Raw genomic sequence first — 18,115 nt, forward strand, 5'->3', positions numbered from 1 at the left:
GACTACGCAATATGCACATATTATTTTATTATACATTTTTTATTTTAGAATGGAATGGAATTAGAAGGATTGTGATTAAATTTTTCACTTGATTTCATCACGTACCTCATTCAAATTTTCATTCCATTCTTTTTCTATCTCATTTCATTCTGCAAACTAAACATGTCGTGTAAGCACTTTGCGATAGCTAGAAATGCGCATAGCCATCCCTCATCACAAGTACTTCCACCCATTTCTAAATTTAGAACCTAAAGCATCTCATACAAAAATCCATTAACCTAACCATTTGGTATGCCACCCTCCTCTCCAGTGTGGCATGCAAGGTTGGACTTTAGGCAGGGTACACACAGAAATACACTGCCTCTTGGCTCCTTTCTCATGGATTGCTTTACCAACTCAGAAACTTCAAGAAATTTGCAGCATGCGCTTCACGTTGAGCATACCATATATTGCATATAACTCTAAATTACCTTATTTTCCTTTTGTACCATACAACATTAGATATAAGAAGTTACAACACTTGCACCAGAGTCCTCAGGAGCAGCACAATGGCATAACTAGTTGCTGAAAAGGTTGTCAAAGTAAGGTTGGTTGCCAATTCACAGGTAAATATTTCTTCTTCCCAGCATTCAAACGCCATGGATATGTTTCTTTCTGCGGCTACCTGTACAATGCAATGACATGGAAATGTAAAAGCATAATTTAGATGTAACAAGAACACTGATGCAAGGTTAACCATACAGAGACCTTTATTTTATTTTTTTATTTTTTATTTTTTTGGGTTTGGGAGGACGTCAGTGGAAGGAAAACTACATCTATGTTATGGTAATCAAGGTGTTATCCCAACACAAAATGACTTAGGATGAACTGGTAAACTTCTTATTACATGACGGAAGTTTTTGCCTATTAAGTGAAGACTAGAAATGGAAATGATTAGAAAAGAATCAGGGTTCATTTCAAGTGAGAACTGCTCCCAGATATGGGGAAAATCAAAAATGAGCACGAGACATGGTTGGCATGACATTTCTAAGACCTGCTTTGAAAAATCTCACCAAGAAAGATAGCTTTTAAAAAATGCTGGAAAGCTTTTTCTGCGTTATTAAAATAAAAAAGAGCAAGATCATTAACAATTGAATACAACCTAAATGTGAAGAAATCCACTGCATTTTTTATTTTATATTTTGGGCAAGAAGACAGGTTCCAGGAAAATAGATTCCGGAAAACCATAGTCAAAGTACAAACCAAATGCAATGTTGTATGTTTTAGAGAATAGAAGAAATTATATAATGACTAAGAGAAGAATACTACTTGGAGGACAAGGAATCTTCCTGCAGAAAACAAAAGAAAAGACTATGACCAAAGGAAAAAAAAAACTAATGTAGCTAAGCTTTCCAATCTTATTACATGTCAACAAGCTTCACTCTTCAAAACAGTTCAAAAGCAGCACACTGAAGAGATGCAAAAAAACATAAAAGAAAAGAATCCTACACTAAACCAATTTGGAAGATGTCAACCTCGCATTGAACATCCTAGAGTTCCATTTCAATCCAATACACCACAATACAGCAAAGTTAGGCCATCTCCAAGAAAAATGTGAAACAAGGATTCAACTCTCAGATTTAGCATATCACTGCATCTGTTAGCTGTTCTAAATGCCCTGAAGCTGGTGATAAAAAAGATACAAGGTATGTTTGCCTCTTTTTTTTGAGGATTTAAGGATGGGAAAGAAAAAATGAAATGGAGGGTTTTGAAGAAATTGTGTGTTCCTATGAAGGAGAGGGGCATAGGAGCAAGGGACATTTCGGAAGTGCAACGGTCGTTGTTTATAAAGTTTGGTTGACAATTATTAACACAAAATTCTTTATTAGCTAGATTTTTTAAAGTTAAATATGTTAAAGGAGGACATATTGCTCTTTACAGGCCACATGAATTGGATTCTTCTTCTTGGAGGAAAATTCTGCAATGTATGCCTAAATTGTTAAGTAAATCTAAGTGGAATGTTAGAGAAGGAGATGTAAAATTGTGGTATGATAAGTTTCTGGATTTGGGACCTTTGCTTTTAGAATTTCTAGATGGTGCACATTCACATATCAGATTAAAAGATTTGGTTATTAATAATGTGTGGGATGTGAAAAATTTGCAAAGGATTCTGGATTTTAATAAAGCGGAAGAAGTGATGAAAAGAGTTGGGAAATTTAGAAACTCTTTGGACATCCTGCTATGGCTCCCAGAAAAGAATGGTTACTTTAATACAAAGTCAGCATGAGATGCTATCAGAGTTGGAGCTCCAAAGTTTGATTGGGCAAAGTGAGTTTAGAACAAATGGTTACCGAAGAAAATTACTATCTGTATGTGGAAGGTTGCTTTTGAGTGCTTAAGCATTGATGAAAAGGTAAGAAGGGTGGGGGTATCACTTGCTTCGACATGTGATTATTGTGAGATGAGGCAATCAGAAGATGTGGAGCATGTTTTAAATAAGGGAGATCTTGCTGCTTATGTATGGAGGAAGGTTTAGGTGGAGGTAGGTATACTGTTCCTTAGACACCAAAGCTGGAAAGAAAGAGTCCAAATGTGGTTTAATAGGGCTTCCAAATACTCTCAATTGGAAACATTAATGGGTTTGATTTCTTATTTAGAAGTTTGGAAGTTGTGGAGAAGGAGATGTGTGGCTAGAATGGAGGGAAAATTGGAGAGTGGTACAGATATGTGGCTGTCCATTAAGAATGAGTGGGGGTTTTGAGTGAGAACATGACAGTTATGGCTCATTTAAATGATGCTAATGTTCGGATCTTGCAGAATTTGAAGGTGCAGATTGTGAATAAAAAGAATAAAGCTATGTAAGTTGTGAAATGGCTAAAACCGAGACAAGGGAGGTTGAAACTAAATTTGGATGGGAGCAGCTTGGGGAACCCAGGGCCGGCGAGTGGTGATGGCATCCTTAGAGACTGTACAGCTTCTTTTATTTTTTATTTTTCAAAATATTTTGGTTCTTATTCTAATAATGAAGCTGAATTAAGAGCAGTGATGGAAGGAATAAAATTTTGCAAACAATTGGGCCATACCAGTATTGACATTGAATGTGATTCGAATATTATAGTAAATTATATAAGATCCTGTAAATGTTCTGTATGGTATTTGTGGGATTTTTGGGAGCAACTTATTAGTGTATTGGAGGGAGTAAATTTTTCTATAAATCATTTCTATAGAGAAGGGAATAAAGTGGTAGATGCGCTGGCTCGACACAGTGCCATGGGGAGGAATAGTTTGTTTACAAATAGTAGTCAACTTCTTAGAGTTATCAAAGGTCTATATAGATTGGATAAGATAGGCACGGTTTATATGAGGTATGTTTAGTTGGTTTCCTTTTAGTATTGGTATAGGTTTGTTTTCTTTTTTCGTTTGGTTTGATGCATGAGTGTTTTATATTTGGTTATTATGTAAGCCCCAAGTGTCCTTTTGTTTTCATAATATTCCTCCGCCATAAGTGAGGGTTATTAATAAAATTATGAAAGGAGGTGCCGCCCTCTTTTACTTAAATAAAAAAATAAAAAATAAATAAAAAAACTCTCTGATTTCATTTCCTTTTTTTCTTTTTCTTTTCTTCTTGTTACACCTCAAAAATGTAGTCTAGCTTAACATTAAAAAAGGCATCATAAAATAAATAAATAAATAAAATTAAAATTTGTAAAAGAAGACAAGTTTAACATATGAGTTGAATTAACATCTATAATGTTTGCCATGTTCCAACTTGATGAGAATAAAGATTATGTGTCATTTAGTTATTTGCAAGGTGGCTAACATAGATATTATACAAAAAATGCAATCAATTCCATTAATATTAGGTACATGGTGGTGCATACTGCAAATTATATATGTATACATATACATACATACATATACACACACACACACACACACACACACACACACACACACACATATATATATATATAACATGAAGCCTTTTTTAGTTTCCAAAATTTCAATCCTAATGTTGGTAATTTTGAATTGAAAAATTAAAGAAACTAACATGAACCAATCACATAACACACTTTGTTTTAAAAGGGTTTTTTCAATAGCCTCCACATCTTTCCACCAATCATCCATTATTATTTTATTTTTATAAGATTTTTAAAGAATAAAATAAACATATATTTATTATAATTTTTTTCAGTGAAAAAAAAAAAAGGAAATCCCAGAGATTTCCATAAAATTTTTGTTTTTATTGTAATTCATAAATTTTTCACTTTTGGAAACAATAAGTTGTCTTTAGTAAATAAAGAGATAATCTGATTTATATTTCTTGTTGTACATAGTGTGTGCGTGTACAACAAGTATCTAATATATACATATAGTGTGTGCGTGTGCGTGCGTGCGTGCGTGTGCGTGTGTGTAACCATGCATGGCACAAGTTACTGCTAGTAAGTATTGACTGAGCGTGCAATTACCAAAATATTGTGCTATGGGATTATAGTGGGTGCAGCCAAGCAATAACCCACCACATGATTACCAGACCATAATAACACCCTATCCAACCACAAATTGGTACAATTGTTCCGTAACACGGTACATTTTCATTCTAGAATGCTAAATCTAACAGCCCAAAGTTTTAATTCAATATTTCTCTCGTAACATATTTTCTTATTAGAAGTGAAGAATTGTCGCATTATAATTCTGGTTTCAGTCATTAAAAAATCTACTCTATAAGAGAAAATGTTGTATAAATTTAGAAACACCTCAACATCCACTCCAAAGTAAACTAGTGTCATTAAATATTTTTCATCAATATATCATTATATCTATACAAGAATACACCTAGCATTCCACATTTTAAAACATGTTTCATGCAGCTAGTACAGCAATCCTGTTCCTGTTCCATAAACTTGGAACATTCCGGGTTCTAGGTTATACTGATCCAGCATAAGTAATCCACCAGATATCATCCTAGGTAAAGAAGAAGCAAGAATGTGTATATTCCAACCTGGACATCTAATGCACCACGGATAAAAATAAAAATGAACCTGAGCAATCCAACTGTGCATAAAAAGCTTGTAGTTCTAATTTATTAAGATTAATTTTTTAAAAGGCACAATCAAGGGTCACTTCCAGATGAGGGGTGCCTAGAATGCCCTGAGGTATAATACTAAAGTCTCAAAAGGGAAGTGCATAATATAGCAAGCCAATGCATTTGTGAAGAAGGTACGTCTTTGCTATTTTTTGGTTGAGGCTTATGCATTTTGAGATTGTGCATATAAAGTCAAATTTGATTTTAAACTAGGCTAGCAAAATTTAATCAAATATGTGTAAGAACAGATGAAGGAATGCTCTACCCGAGTAAATCTCTAAAACTCTTGAACCTAAACTTTTCAAAAGAATTGAAAATTGCATCTTGGATCATGAACACATTTTTAATTTTGCCATGTTATGATTATCTCTTAGCATGATTTTTCGCTTGAATGATTGTAAGTTCATATGCTTAGAAAGAACAAAACGTAGTTCGCATGTTATAAATTTTTTTTCCAAATTTAAGATTTTTTTTTTTTTCAAATATCGCCTTCATACTGAGGTTGGGGCTTATGCCTCACCATTTGAGGGTTAAAACTTAAAACGCCTCATATTATGCTTTCACTTTTTAAAACATTGTTAGCACAGCCTAAAGAGAATGTCAAAGACAAGCCAAGGAAATTCAATAGAAGCTTACCGGAGACTCTCTTGCTCCAGAGAACTTGACTTTCAATTGTGGTGAGGTCTGCATCATCAAGACGTTTCCAGGTCTTGATAGACTTAACCGTTCCCCATCCATTCTCTGTTTTCTCCAAGCTTGCTACCACCACCCTTGCTCTCCTTGCCCATCCAGCCTTGCCATAAGCATGGTATCCAAAACCCCCAGCATAACAAAGCTTTATTCCAGTCAGCTCACCACAGAAATCATTTATGTGATCATGGCCAGTGAATACAGCCTTCACATCACCTGTTGAGACCATGGTTGTGAAGAAACCAGAGTTTACAGAAGGAGAGCTAATGCCTTCCTGTTTAACACCCGTGAAATTTGTTGCATCAAAATTTGCATATTCAGGCAATGGGATGTGAAAGTAAACAAGCCCAGGTGCAGGAACTTTTTGAGGTTCTGGCTTCCTCTTATATTCTCTCTGCAATAAAAAGGGCAGTGGTCCAAATCAACAAATGAGGCACAAATAAAAAGTTTTGGCTGAGTATTTCCATAATCTGTGGAAACTGGTTGCATTATAATGAATTGCAAAAACAATATAAGCTACAATCAATTAAAGAGAGAGGGCCTAACTAAATTATCATCTTGTATAGTGAGTTTTGTTGAAATCCTATAGAATTGAAATGCAATAAGAGCAATAATACTGAGAGCATATATATATATATACTGAGAGCAAGTACCCGAAGCCTCATAGAAGTGCGCTCAAACCAAAGCTGCTGAGATGGTTTGATCCAGCCATAACCAGAAATGGAGGGAACAGTGGAGTAATCTCCACTATCAAGGAAGTAGAGATTTAGAACTGATTTATTTCGCAACACTGAGCCCTCAGCTCCACCCACCTCCAAGTTATAGTTCCCAAAACCATCGATGATGTGCACCTCAGGAGGATTCAATTTGGACAATGTGTTCTTCATCTTGGTAATATGTTTCATTACATCTTCCCGCGATAGTGTGGATTCTTGGTCATGGTTTCCCAGGATAGCTGCCCATGGGATGTTTGATGATATTGCCGGAGCAAATGCAGCATTCATAGATTTTACCGCATCAGTTGCATCAAAACCAAAGATATTGTCCCCTGTGTTCAACCAGTAAATTCTTGCACAAGTAAGCTGGAATGTGTAAACTATTTTCATTTTTCAAAGGCATACTCACTGGGAATAAGTTTCCGCAATTCAGTTTCACAGAGAAGTAATAAAGTGGAACAGAATCCATATGAGAATAGCTTCTTCCTTTTCTTAATATGGAATTGCGGCCTTGTATTGGGAATTTTGGAATGAGACAAAATTCAACAAGATCTTGCACTGGATTTTAATTCCAAATTCAAAAGCCCCAAATCCATGTTCCAAAAGACAACTCAATGTTTAAATGGATTAATCTAAATGGCATCCTCTTCATATTTGCCAACAAATTGAAAATGCAAACGAAAAATAGTACATGCTATCTGCATATCTAAGATGGTCAACTGCCTAAAGCTGAGGAAACAATTAATTAATTAAAAGACCGAACTTAAACTAGGGAAAGAGGAGAACATATACCAGTAAAAACGATGAGATTGGGTTTCTCGGCGAGAATCATACGGTCGAGGAAGGCGGAGGTGTTGAGGTCGGAGCAGGAAGGGAATTGGGTTTTAAGAACATCCAAGCAAGGCGTGGTCTTTCCGTCCGCAAAGTGCATATCCGCCACTTGCAATATTTTGAATTTCCCGTCTCGCCCAAACTGCAGCGACTCCCGCTCCGCCGCGACGGCGCACGTCGGAACATGGCAGAGCGAAAGGAACACCGCCAATGCCAGCACCAAGTTTGAAGAAGAGAAAGAAGAAGATGGGGGTCCATTCTTCGGCGACAACGCCATTGTCGTCGTTCTTCTTCTTCTCCTTCTTTGTCTGCGATTTCTCGGCTCTGAAAATTCGCTAAGCTGTGGATGAGTTGATTGTCACATCGACTGGGGAAAAATACAAATGCACCAAAGATCAATCAACCATCGGACATGAATAGGTACGTAAAATAATTGAGATTAGAGATGGAAGCAGCTGGGTTTGACTGTTAGGATCGTGATGGTGTTCCTGTCAGCCTTCGTTGACAGTTTGGAAGGGAAGGAAATGCAACAAAGAGGGTCCGTTGAGCTTACCTCAGATTTATCTTCTGACTATTTTCTATTTACAAAACAATTTTAATTGTATCACTACTAGCCATTAAGCCCTGTTTGGAACTACTTTTGTTTTAAACTTATTAGAAAAGGGTATTTTAGGAACATTAAGGAAAAAATGTGTGTTAAAAACTCTATCTTTTTCTTAAACCCGTTGTTATTTTTTTATTTTTTGTTTCTATATAAAGAGAAAAATATATTTTGAAAAAGTGTTTGTTTAAGATGTTTTCTATTTTCTGTTTCTATATGGTAAAAAATATATATTTTAAAAACTCATTTATTTATGTTCTCGATTTTCTATTTTTATTTGATTTTCTATTTTTTGTGAAAAAATTAAAAATTAAATTTTATGATTTTTAATTATTTTGACAACTTATTGATAGAAATTTTAATATATATAAATAATTCTTTTAGATTAAATCATTCACTTTTGTACACTTTTAAATTAAAACTAAAATGAAATGATTAAATTAGTTTAAATATAGTTAAAATAAAAATACACATGAGTTTCAAAAAAATGATAATAATAATTTGTACTATCTTTCAATTATCATGACCAATAAAATATTAGTTGTAAAGTAAATTTCAAAAGTACAACACTTAAGTAAAATAATTATAATAATTTTTATTTTTATTATATTTTTTTAATATTTTTTTTTTTTGAAATATTATTTTAAGACAAAAGCAAGCATTTTTAATTTATTTTAATTTTATAAATATTAACCAAACAAATAGTTGATTTGTAGTTTTTTGTTTTTGTTTTGATTTTTTATTTTTGTTTCTAAAATTTTTTACCGTGATATCAAATAGTGTCTTAATTAATAGTATATATTAACTAGCAATTATATTTTAAAATCAAGTTTTATTACTCTAAGAATATTTCTATTATATAAAATATGAACTAATAATAGGCAAATATTGTGTGTGTATTTTGCAACTCTAAATTTAAGGAAGATAATGACGAAATTTGAAATAATGGAGGATTGTGTTATAAAAGATGCGAGAAAATAAATAAAGATGTAACGCCCTGACCCGCCACATGGGGCCCGAGGTGCCTACTTAAGTGGCGTATGTATTCCTGATACCATATTCAATATAAATGCAGTAGAAATAAGTGATACATTCTCCAAACATATTACTAGAATTCTAATTACTATTATATATAAATGTCTCCAAATATCCATATTACAACTCATAATACTGTACAAAAATAAAACTCAGTCCATACACACTACATACATAGACTTTACAACTAGTTTGGCCCCTCTAGCCCTGCTAAACACGATCCCTGGTGTTTCCTGAAAAAATAATTTGTATATTGGGGTGAGACACTTCTCCATAAGGAATACTAAGTTAAAGTCAATGTGTGACCAACATGAATTTAGTGTTTACTGAAAACAACCATCCTTTATTTAACAAAAACTAGCTATTTTACCTTGTACTCACTTTATACAATTGAAAATACTAGTTTCATTTCCATAGTGTAAACGGTTCATTAAATAGTAACATCGTTTACATAAATCTACAGATATGCATAAAAGACATTCCCTGTGACTAACACCATTTACTTCCCTCATGGTACGGGTTGTTCGGTCCGAAAGCTGTACTAAGCCTGGGTGATCATATGACACCCCGATTTTTCATACCATTTTTTTAATCAATAATAAATAAATCATCACACATCGACCACATCAATAACTCTATTACCATTTCCATATAACCTAACACGAAGAGTGTACCAAATAAACAGTCATACATGCAACCCTAACAGCGGAAGTCATAATATTTACATATCACAACAAATACACATACCAGAGTGCTATCCCAACCAAATTAACATACATATCTCAATACATCCCAAAAAATAAACAAAATACACTAGGGGAATTACACCTACCTAGTTCATACACTCACCCTATATATCAGGGTACCAACTCCCCACTATCTCGAAACTCTATCACCTAGTCTATCTTGGTTTCCTGAAATATTTAGATATTTGGATGAAATACATTTCAATAAGACGGAATAAATTATTTACAGTGTGTGGCAGTATGAGTTTTATTTTATCATATTATACTTTTATAAATCATCATATCATTTGAGAAAATAAATTGATATATGCTCATAATCATGTAAATATAAAACACAAGTTTTCACAAGCTTTTAATTCCATTTTCAAAACCATTCACATGCAACCCATGTTTACAAGCAAAGTTCTTGAGAATAAGGAATATTACACACTTATACTCTGTTCTGATATCGTTTGTAATCTTGCCCGATTAACTTAGGTTCGGCTACAACTGATACTTATCAGAGCACTCATCTTACTTAATAAGCCCTCAAGCGAAGAGTTTTACTTCGACTCAATTATTTATATTATTAACTTACACAAATTCATTTCTCAACCTTCGACTCAATTATTTATATTATTAACTCACACAAATTCATTTCTCAACTTCATGTTTTATTTCTCATTTTCCATTAGTTCTTCCATTTCTCATTTCAACTCATCTTTGTCATTCTTTCACTTTCCATTTCACTATCCAGCACATGAGTATCTTCGGTACCTGTTAGACCAAGTGGTTAAGGGTCTTTCATTCCAACTGAATTTTGATGACAACAACCCATTAGCAGTTTGTTAGAATTGGTGTATTCCCAAGAGGGAGGTGAATTGGAATTTAAAACTTTTTCTCCTAGGTTAATCTATCCAACAACAGTATATACACAACCTAGGGTCAGTCTATTCAATTTCCAAATGCGTAGATAAATATAATGTGGAAATTAAGTCATACGCATCATTCACCCATAACATACATGTGCGGTAAATATAAAGTGCGAAAATATAAATGAACACACGATATGTTATCGGGGTTCGGCCAACTGTGCCTATGTCCCCGCCTTTAGCTCGCAAGCTAAAGGATTCCACTAAAAGCTCACTTAAGGGTGGAGTGACACCGTTTACAACCAGGTCAAATTAACACAGCGCTGACCTCAACCTACATCAGGTCAATTAGCGGGGCTGACCTTAACCTACACGCCTTAATAGGACGACGCACCTAGTTTTCCTAACCAGGTCTAAGCCAATCCGGGACTATTCCAGGGCTAGTCTCCCTCTTCAGGCCCGTGCCTAGAAATACAACAGTATTTAAAATACAATCAAATGGTACAATGAATAAGCTTTCGTGTAAAGCAGATATGTACCCAAATGCGAGCAATGACATACACCACAATATGAAATAATATGTAAGCTCAATGTGGTCTAAATGGTTCAACTCTCAAAGGTATTTTCTATATGTGTAATGAGTACGTGAGAGTGGCAAACAAGCAATCTTTGTTTCGCACGATATTCAACAAATAAGTTCACACAAAGATGTCATGTCTCCAGTATTTCAATCAGCAAGATATCTCAAGCATGTAAATATTAAATGAAGTATAAGCTCAGTTTGCAAAAATGCGTAATCTTTGTATTCAGCAAATAATATATGAGTGAAAGAATATTGCAACAAAAACCACTATCTCATAAACAAATATCTCTTCAAATGTATTTATCAATATAAAGTACACTAGATATTTGAAGATGATTTTGAAAAGTTTTTGCAAACAAAATACTATACGATCTTCTCAAGATATTGCAATGAAGGTACAAGCTTAGAAGATCTAATAAGGTCTTCTTAGGATAGACTTATCAACAAAGTCCCCTAAGAATCCATAGGTTTTGCTCTCTAATAAAATCGTGCCAAGCAAATAGAACAAGGAGAGTAAACCTATTTAAACACACTCAATCCACTTACAAATGATGTAGGCAATGATAGAAGGCAAGTATGAGTGATTTGAGTAAGAAAAATGAGTAGTATAGGGTTTCTATTTTTTAGAGAATTCTTCCCTAATCAAGGTGGCTAATCGCCCTAATTTTCTCAAATTAACTCATATATATAGACATGGGAGAAAATATGACCGTTGGGGACCTATTAGGTATTATTACAAAAGTTTAATGAAGTTTAGAGCATTTTAACCCTGTTTAAAAATTATTAACTGCGGTAAAAATCAGGGCAACCCGAGAGGTCCGGTCGACTAAAAATGTTTTGGTCGACCAAGTTTCAAATGGTCCGATTGACCAGGGGAATATTGAACTGAGGTCTTGGTCGACCAGGAGAGGGCGATTTCCCAATTTTCTGAGTTTTGGTCGACCAGGGCATTTTGAACTGCCTGGTTCGGTAGACCAGACCGCTGGGAATTCTCCTGAGGACCCTTCGGTTGACCAGGTAGTTGGAGTACAAAAGTGGTCGGTTGACGGGGAGGTCAAAATGTTGACTCCTAGGTGGTTCGGTCGACTGGGGTCAAATGAATTGTAAGGGCTCGGTCAACCAGGGCCTTAGTCAACAGTTGACCCAGACCGGTTTTGATCGACCAGGGCCTTTTGAACTATAAGTTTCGGTCGACCAGTTGGTCAAACTTTTGACCCTAGGGAGTTTCGGTCGACCAGGCCCTTTTGAACTACCTTTGCTGGTCAACCGGGTGGTCAAACTTTGACCCAGGGTGTCTCGGTCGACCAGGCCAAAATGAACTGGCTTGGCTGATCGACCGAAAGTGCATCATGTGTGCATTTCGGTCCCGTATTGAAGCAAACAAGCCCTATTCAAGTGCCTAACAAACATAAGTGAAAGTGTGAGTGTCCTAAGGGCACTTGGGGTCCAATTTGAAGAGCCAAAAAAGTCCGGTTTCAGTCGACCTTCCGTCGACCGAAAGGAAAACCCTAAGGTCTTTCTAAGGTCCCTTCTCATTTACAATTTGTTTGAGCTTACGTAATAAATCATACATGTGATGTGTGTGAGCTTATTACAAACCAAATACCTACTTACTATTACAGACCAATACAAATATATATTACAATGCTGAATTATAAATTGGTCTTCAAGCTTTTCTTGCTTTGTGCACATCTTTATCTTATCACCTTTAGTCCCTACACAAAACCTCAAACACTCGTTAGATACAATGAGTATTTGTCATAATCAAAACCGGGCGTGACCCATAAGGTCAACATAGTTCTTTAAGGTTACTAACCTTTTTCTCTAGTCCAGCTCAGTTGCACAGAATGGCTCTAAAGCAAGCAAGTTTCAAACTCGCCAAAAGCAACATGTGACATGACCAGAACTCGGCCACTCAAACCAAAGCACTCATGGGCTCTACATAGAAAGCACATGTTCTAAGTTGAGTGTGAGAGTTAGAGAAAATGTTTCTATAATCCTTTGTGTATGATATGACTCAAAAGAACAAGCAAGAAATGGGCATATCACATGCATATCACTAGAACACAGGCACAGTCCCACACACATACAACTAGTCAAAAAAAACTGCATAAGATGTTTAAAAACCCTCAAACATGTTTTGTTAAACCTAAGACATCTTAAAGTAGATCAGAGATCACTTCTGAAAAATAAGGACCTTTTTACTTCAAACATAAACCTAGTTAAAGTATATTTTCTAAAATAGTGGAAGGGGGCTCGTCGACGAACCCAGGGCTTCATCGACGAGAACAACACAGATCCTCGTTGACGTACACAGGGTACTCGTCGATGAGAATATACCGAGAGTGCCTAAAAAGTTCAGAGCACCTTTGTTGATGAATACAGGGGATTCGGTGAAGAAGTCTGTGCACATTTTGTTGACATACACAGGGTACTCGTCGACGAAAAGAAACCAAGACCTACCTAAATTCAGAACCAATAACTCGTCGATGAACACAAGGTTTCGTCGACGAATTAACTGAAGAGCTCATCGATGAAGGTGAGACCTCGTCGATGAATGTCGGGCTGCATACCTTATTTAATGCTCCAGAACGATTAGTTCTCACTTTGTCTCATATCAATAAATGCCCAACGGCTCTCCAGCGCCCAGCTCGCCCCTTTGGTGTTTAAAATAGGTCTCTTGCATTAACTTCAAAGTAGTGAAGCTCATTAGTGGTTGAAATCATTCATTGTGCATTTACTCTAGGGTTTCATTGTGCAACCACTTGCCCTCTTGCTCTTGCTTTTGTTTACACTCCATTGAAAAAAAGGATATAGTGTGAGGATTACATTGTGATATTCAACTCAAGAGAAGCATTTAAGATTGTATCTACCGCTCTTCAACTACTTGTATTGTAAGGCTCTTTGTGAGCTATTGTAAGGTGCCTCTAGGTGAGTACCATTGTAAAAGCTCTTTGTAAGCAGCTGTTTGTATAGGCTTCTCCACCGGAAGAAGGATCGTATAGTGGATTTGGGGAATCCTTGAGTTGGTCTCAAGGCGTGGACGTAGGCGGGGTGCCAAACCACATTAACATCACTGTGTTAAGCTTCTCTTCTCTCTTCTTTCTTGTGTTGCTCATCCATTGCCATTTGTTTTATTTTTATATTTTGATATAATACTCTTGTTCTTGGCAAGATTTTTTGTGTTTGTATAAAATTTGCATATCCGCGAAAAACGTCTATTCACCCCCCTTAGACGCTTATCCAGGCCAATAAGTGGTATCAGAGTGCCAGTCGCTAGATATTAGGAGTAACTCCTAGGCGCAAAGATCAATATAGCGGACATGTTTGCCCAAGGTCAATCCATGGACCATCCTCCCAAATTATGCGGAACTAACTACCCGGCATGGAAAGATTGGATGTCAATCCTCATCCATGCCTATGACTACCGAACGTGGAATGTCATCACCGAAGGAGACTACACCTTAAAGAATGAGGAAGGCGATGACATACCAATTGGGAAACTTCCCAAGGTTGATGCAAAGCTGGCACAACTGAATTTTAAGACTAAGAACTTCCTTTATTGTGCTATGAACAATGAAGAGTGCAACCGAATCTGTGGATGCAACATGGCTAAGGAGATATGGGAAAAGCTTCAGGTAACGTATGAAGGAACGACCCAGGTAAAGAAATCGAAAATTTATATGTTGGTTCAAGAATATGAAATGTTTAAAATGGAAGAGAGTGAAACAATTACTGCTTTGTTTACTCATTTTACACATATCACAAATGGACTAAAAGCTTTTGGTAGAGAATACTCTATGGAAGATAATGTGTAGAAAGTCCTTCGCTCTCTATTTGCATCCTGGCACGCCAAGTCCACAACGATTGAGGAAGCAAAGGACCTGTCAAAGGTGACTCTTGATGAGCTGTTTGGGTCTCTCATGACCTATGAAATAAAAAAAAAAATGCTACCGCAAAAGCTGAAGCACCTAAGAAGGCTACTGGAATTGCTCTAAAAGCTAGAAAGCAAGAAGAGGTCGTAGAAGAGGAAGAAAATGACGACGATGATGAAGTCGCTCTCCTCACTAGAAGATTAGAAATTTTTGATGAACAAACGATGTGGCAAACAAAAGGAGAAAGGAGAATCAAGCATAAGGTGCTACAAATGCAAAAAGATCGGGCACCCCATGGCCGACTGTCCTCTCTTCAAAAACAAAGGCAACAATCAATAAGGAGATAAAAAGAAATTCAAAACCATGAACACAACCAAATGGGATGAACTAGATGGAACCTTAACTGACGAAAAAACCAAAGAAGAAGTTTCCAACTTATGTCTTATGGCGGATGAACAAAGTGAGGTAAATTCTGATGATGAATATCTTCCATCTTATGAAGAATTAGAAGGAAACTGTAGGAAACTCTACATTGAATTGATAGCTGCTAAAAAGAAAAACAAACTTTTAGAAGAAACTCATGCAATATGCAAGCAAAAACAAATCTGCTCATATGATACTTTAAAAGAAAAAAAATGCATCTCTTAGTTTAGAAAATGAAAAGCTTACTAAGGAATGTAAAAATTACATGGAGTCTTTTCAAAAGGAAAGTGGAAGATCAAAATAATACAATTTACAAATTTACAAATGGTACTGAAAATTTTGATAGGCTACTTGGAGTCCAAAGATTTGGAATTTTCAAAGAAGGATTAGGATACGACTTATCGTCAACCGAATCAATAGGCTTTGCAAATCTTTGTGCTAAAAGAAGCTCTGTGTCAAAGAAAATCCCTGCACCTAAACCAAATCCCTCACATTTCAATAAAATTTGCTTATATTGTGAAAGAAAAGGTCACATACGCTTTACTTGCCCCTTCAGGGGAAATAGAGAAAAAAACATGAAATACAAATGGGTGATTAAGAACACTAACCCCATAGGACCCAAGACAATGTGGGTACCAAAACAAATCACTTAATGTTGTGTGCAAGCATGCTTAAAGACCAACTCCACAAGAAATAAATGGTTTCTTGATAGTGGATGCTCAAGACACATGACGGGAGATGCAAGCAAATTCCTCTCTTTCACCTACAAAAAAGAAGGATTTGAGACTTTTGGAGACAATGCCAATGGAAGAATCATTGGTAAATGTAAAATAGGTAATTCATCTTTGGCTATTGAAAATGTTGCTCTTGTAGATACTCTTAAACATAACCTGTTAAGTGTCAGTCAGTTATATGATAAAGGGTTAAACATTACATTCCAATCCACCCAATGTTTGATAAATGATTTAAATGGAAAAATACTTGTAGGAAAACGTGAATTCAACATCTACACAATTGAGTTTGATGACATTAAAACTTGTGACATTAGATGTTTAGTAGCTACTAATGAAAATTGTTGGTTATGGCATAGAAGATTAGGTCATGCTAGCATGGATTTACTACATAGGCTATCATTTAAAGAACTAGTAAATGGCCTACCAAAGGATAATTATGTAAAAGACAAAGTTTGTGATGCATGTCAATATGGAAAACAAGTTAAATCTTCTTTCAAAACCAAGAAAATGATATCCACCTCAAGACCCTTAGAGTTAATCCATCTTGATTTGTTTGGTCCTAATGATATCGCTAGTATTAGTGAAAAACTATATGCCTTTGTTATAGTTGATGACTTCTCTAGTTTCTCATGGGTAATTTTTCTTGCAAACAAAAGTGACACTTGTAATGCCTTCATCCATTTTTGTGGAAAAATTCAAAATGAAAAGGGAATGTCAATTGTTCACATTAGGAGTGATAGAGTAAGAGAATTTAGAAACAAAAAACTAAAAGACTTTTGTAACAAAAATGGCTATTCACACAACTTCTCCGCACCAAAAACTCCACAACAAAGCGGAGTAGTTGAAATAAAAAATCGAACACTCCAAGAAATGGCTAGGACAATGCTCAACGAACATAATTTGCCAAAATATTTATGGGCCGAAGCCGTTAGCACAACTTGCTATGTTAGTAATCGTGTCATAATTAGATCCAAGTTAGGAAAAACCCCATACAAGATATGGAAGGGTAGGAAACCTAACATTTCACATTTTAAGGTTTTTGGATGCAAATGTTTCATATTAAATGATAGAGATCATTTGGAAAAAATTGATTCAAAATCTAATGAGGGAATCTTTATAGGATATGCCATAAATAGCAAAGTGTATAGGGTGTTCAACAAAAGAACTCAAACTGTTCAAGAATCAACCCATGTAGTGTTTGATGAAACTGATCCTCACACATCCAAAACAACTGTTGACATGGAAGAAGATAATCAAGTCACTACCTTTAGAATTGAAAGAGAACTTGAGCAACTTAAGATAAATAATGATCAAGGTAGAAACTGTCAAGACACAACAATTGATCATCAAGAATCATCTCCTCAAAAGTCTAGTAAACCAAAAGAAGAAAATTATGGACTACCTAGAGGTTGGAAATTTGTCAACAATCACTCAATTGATCTTATCATAGGTAGTCCATCCCAAGGAGTTAGCACTAGATCTCATCTAAGAAGTGGATGTAATCATATAGATTTCATATCCCATCTAGAACTAAAGAACTTTGAGGAAGTTGAAAATGATGAAAACTGGATAAATGACATGCAAGAAGAACTAGACCAATTTGAAAGAAACAAAGTATGAGACTTAGTTCCTAAACCCAAAAATACTACAATAATAGGCACAAAATGGGTGTTTAGGACTAAGAAGATGAAGATGACAATATTGTTAGAAACAAAGTTAGATTAGTGGCTCAAGGGTATGACCAACAAGAGGGTATTGACTATGATGAAACTTATGCCCATGTAGCAAGACTAGAAGCTATTAGGATGCTACTTGCTTTTGCTTGCTACAAAAACTTTATATTATTTCAAATGGATGTAAAAGTGCATTTTTAAATGGATACATAAATGAATAAGTCTATGTCAAGCAACCTCTAGGATTCGAGAGCCACACATATTCCGAATATGTATACAAACTCTCAAAAGC

At 35.5% G+C, this 18,115-nt stretch overlaps 2 protein-coding genes across 2 annotated transcripts; one reads left to right on the top strand and one right to left on the bottom strand.

Annotated features, from left to right (window-relative positions):
- LOC131143517 (probable inactive purple acid phosphatase 29) lies at positions 1-7,866 on the bottom strand. Its single transcript, XM_058091876.1, has 4 exons — positions 7,264-7,866; positions 6,409-6,803; positions 5,702-6,149; positions 1-664 (listed from the first exon to the last, which is right to left on the bottom strand). Exons 1-4 carry the CDS (start codon positions 7,577-7,579, stop codon positions 630-632), a joined length of 1,194 nt encoding a protein of 397 aa, XP_057947859.1. The 5' UTR covers positions 7,580-7,866; the 3' UTR covers positions 1-629.
- Positions 7,867-14,441: 6,575 nt separating this feature from the next.
- Positions 14,442-14,936, top strand: LOC131167533 (uncharacterized). The gene has a single exon (XM_058126335.1). It carries the CDS (start codon positions 14,442-14,444, stop codon positions 14,934-14,936), a length of 495 nt encoding a protein of 164 aa, XP_057982318.1.
- The last annotated feature ends 3,179 nt before the right edge of the window (positions 14,937-18,115 follow it).

Source organism: Malania oleifera, chromosome 11 (genome assembly GCF_029873635.1).
Source record: "Malania oleifera isolate guangnan ecotype guangnan chromosome 11, ASM2987363v1, whole genome shotgun sequence".
NCBI lineage: Eukaryota > Viridiplantae > Streptophyta > Magnoliopsida > Santalales > Ximeniaceae > Malania > Malania oleifera.

Coding starts and splice junctions, on each gene's coding strand:
- LOC131143517 (XM_058091876.1), bottom strand. CDS start 7,579: ATGGCGTTGTCGCCGAAGAATGGACCCCCATCTTCTTCTTTCTCTTCT. Junction 6,804..7,263: donor CAATCTCATCGTTTTTACTG/GTATATGTTCTC, acceptor GGTTGAACACAG/GGGACAATATCTTTGGTTTT. Junction 665..5,701: donor CTGGAGCAAGAGAGTCTCCG/GTAAGCTTCTAT, acceptor TGCATTGTACAG/GTAGCCGCAGAAAGAAACAT.
- LOC131167533 (XM_058126335.1), top strand. CDS start 14,442: ATGTTTGCCCAAGGTCAATCCATGGACCATCCTCCCAAATTATGCGGA.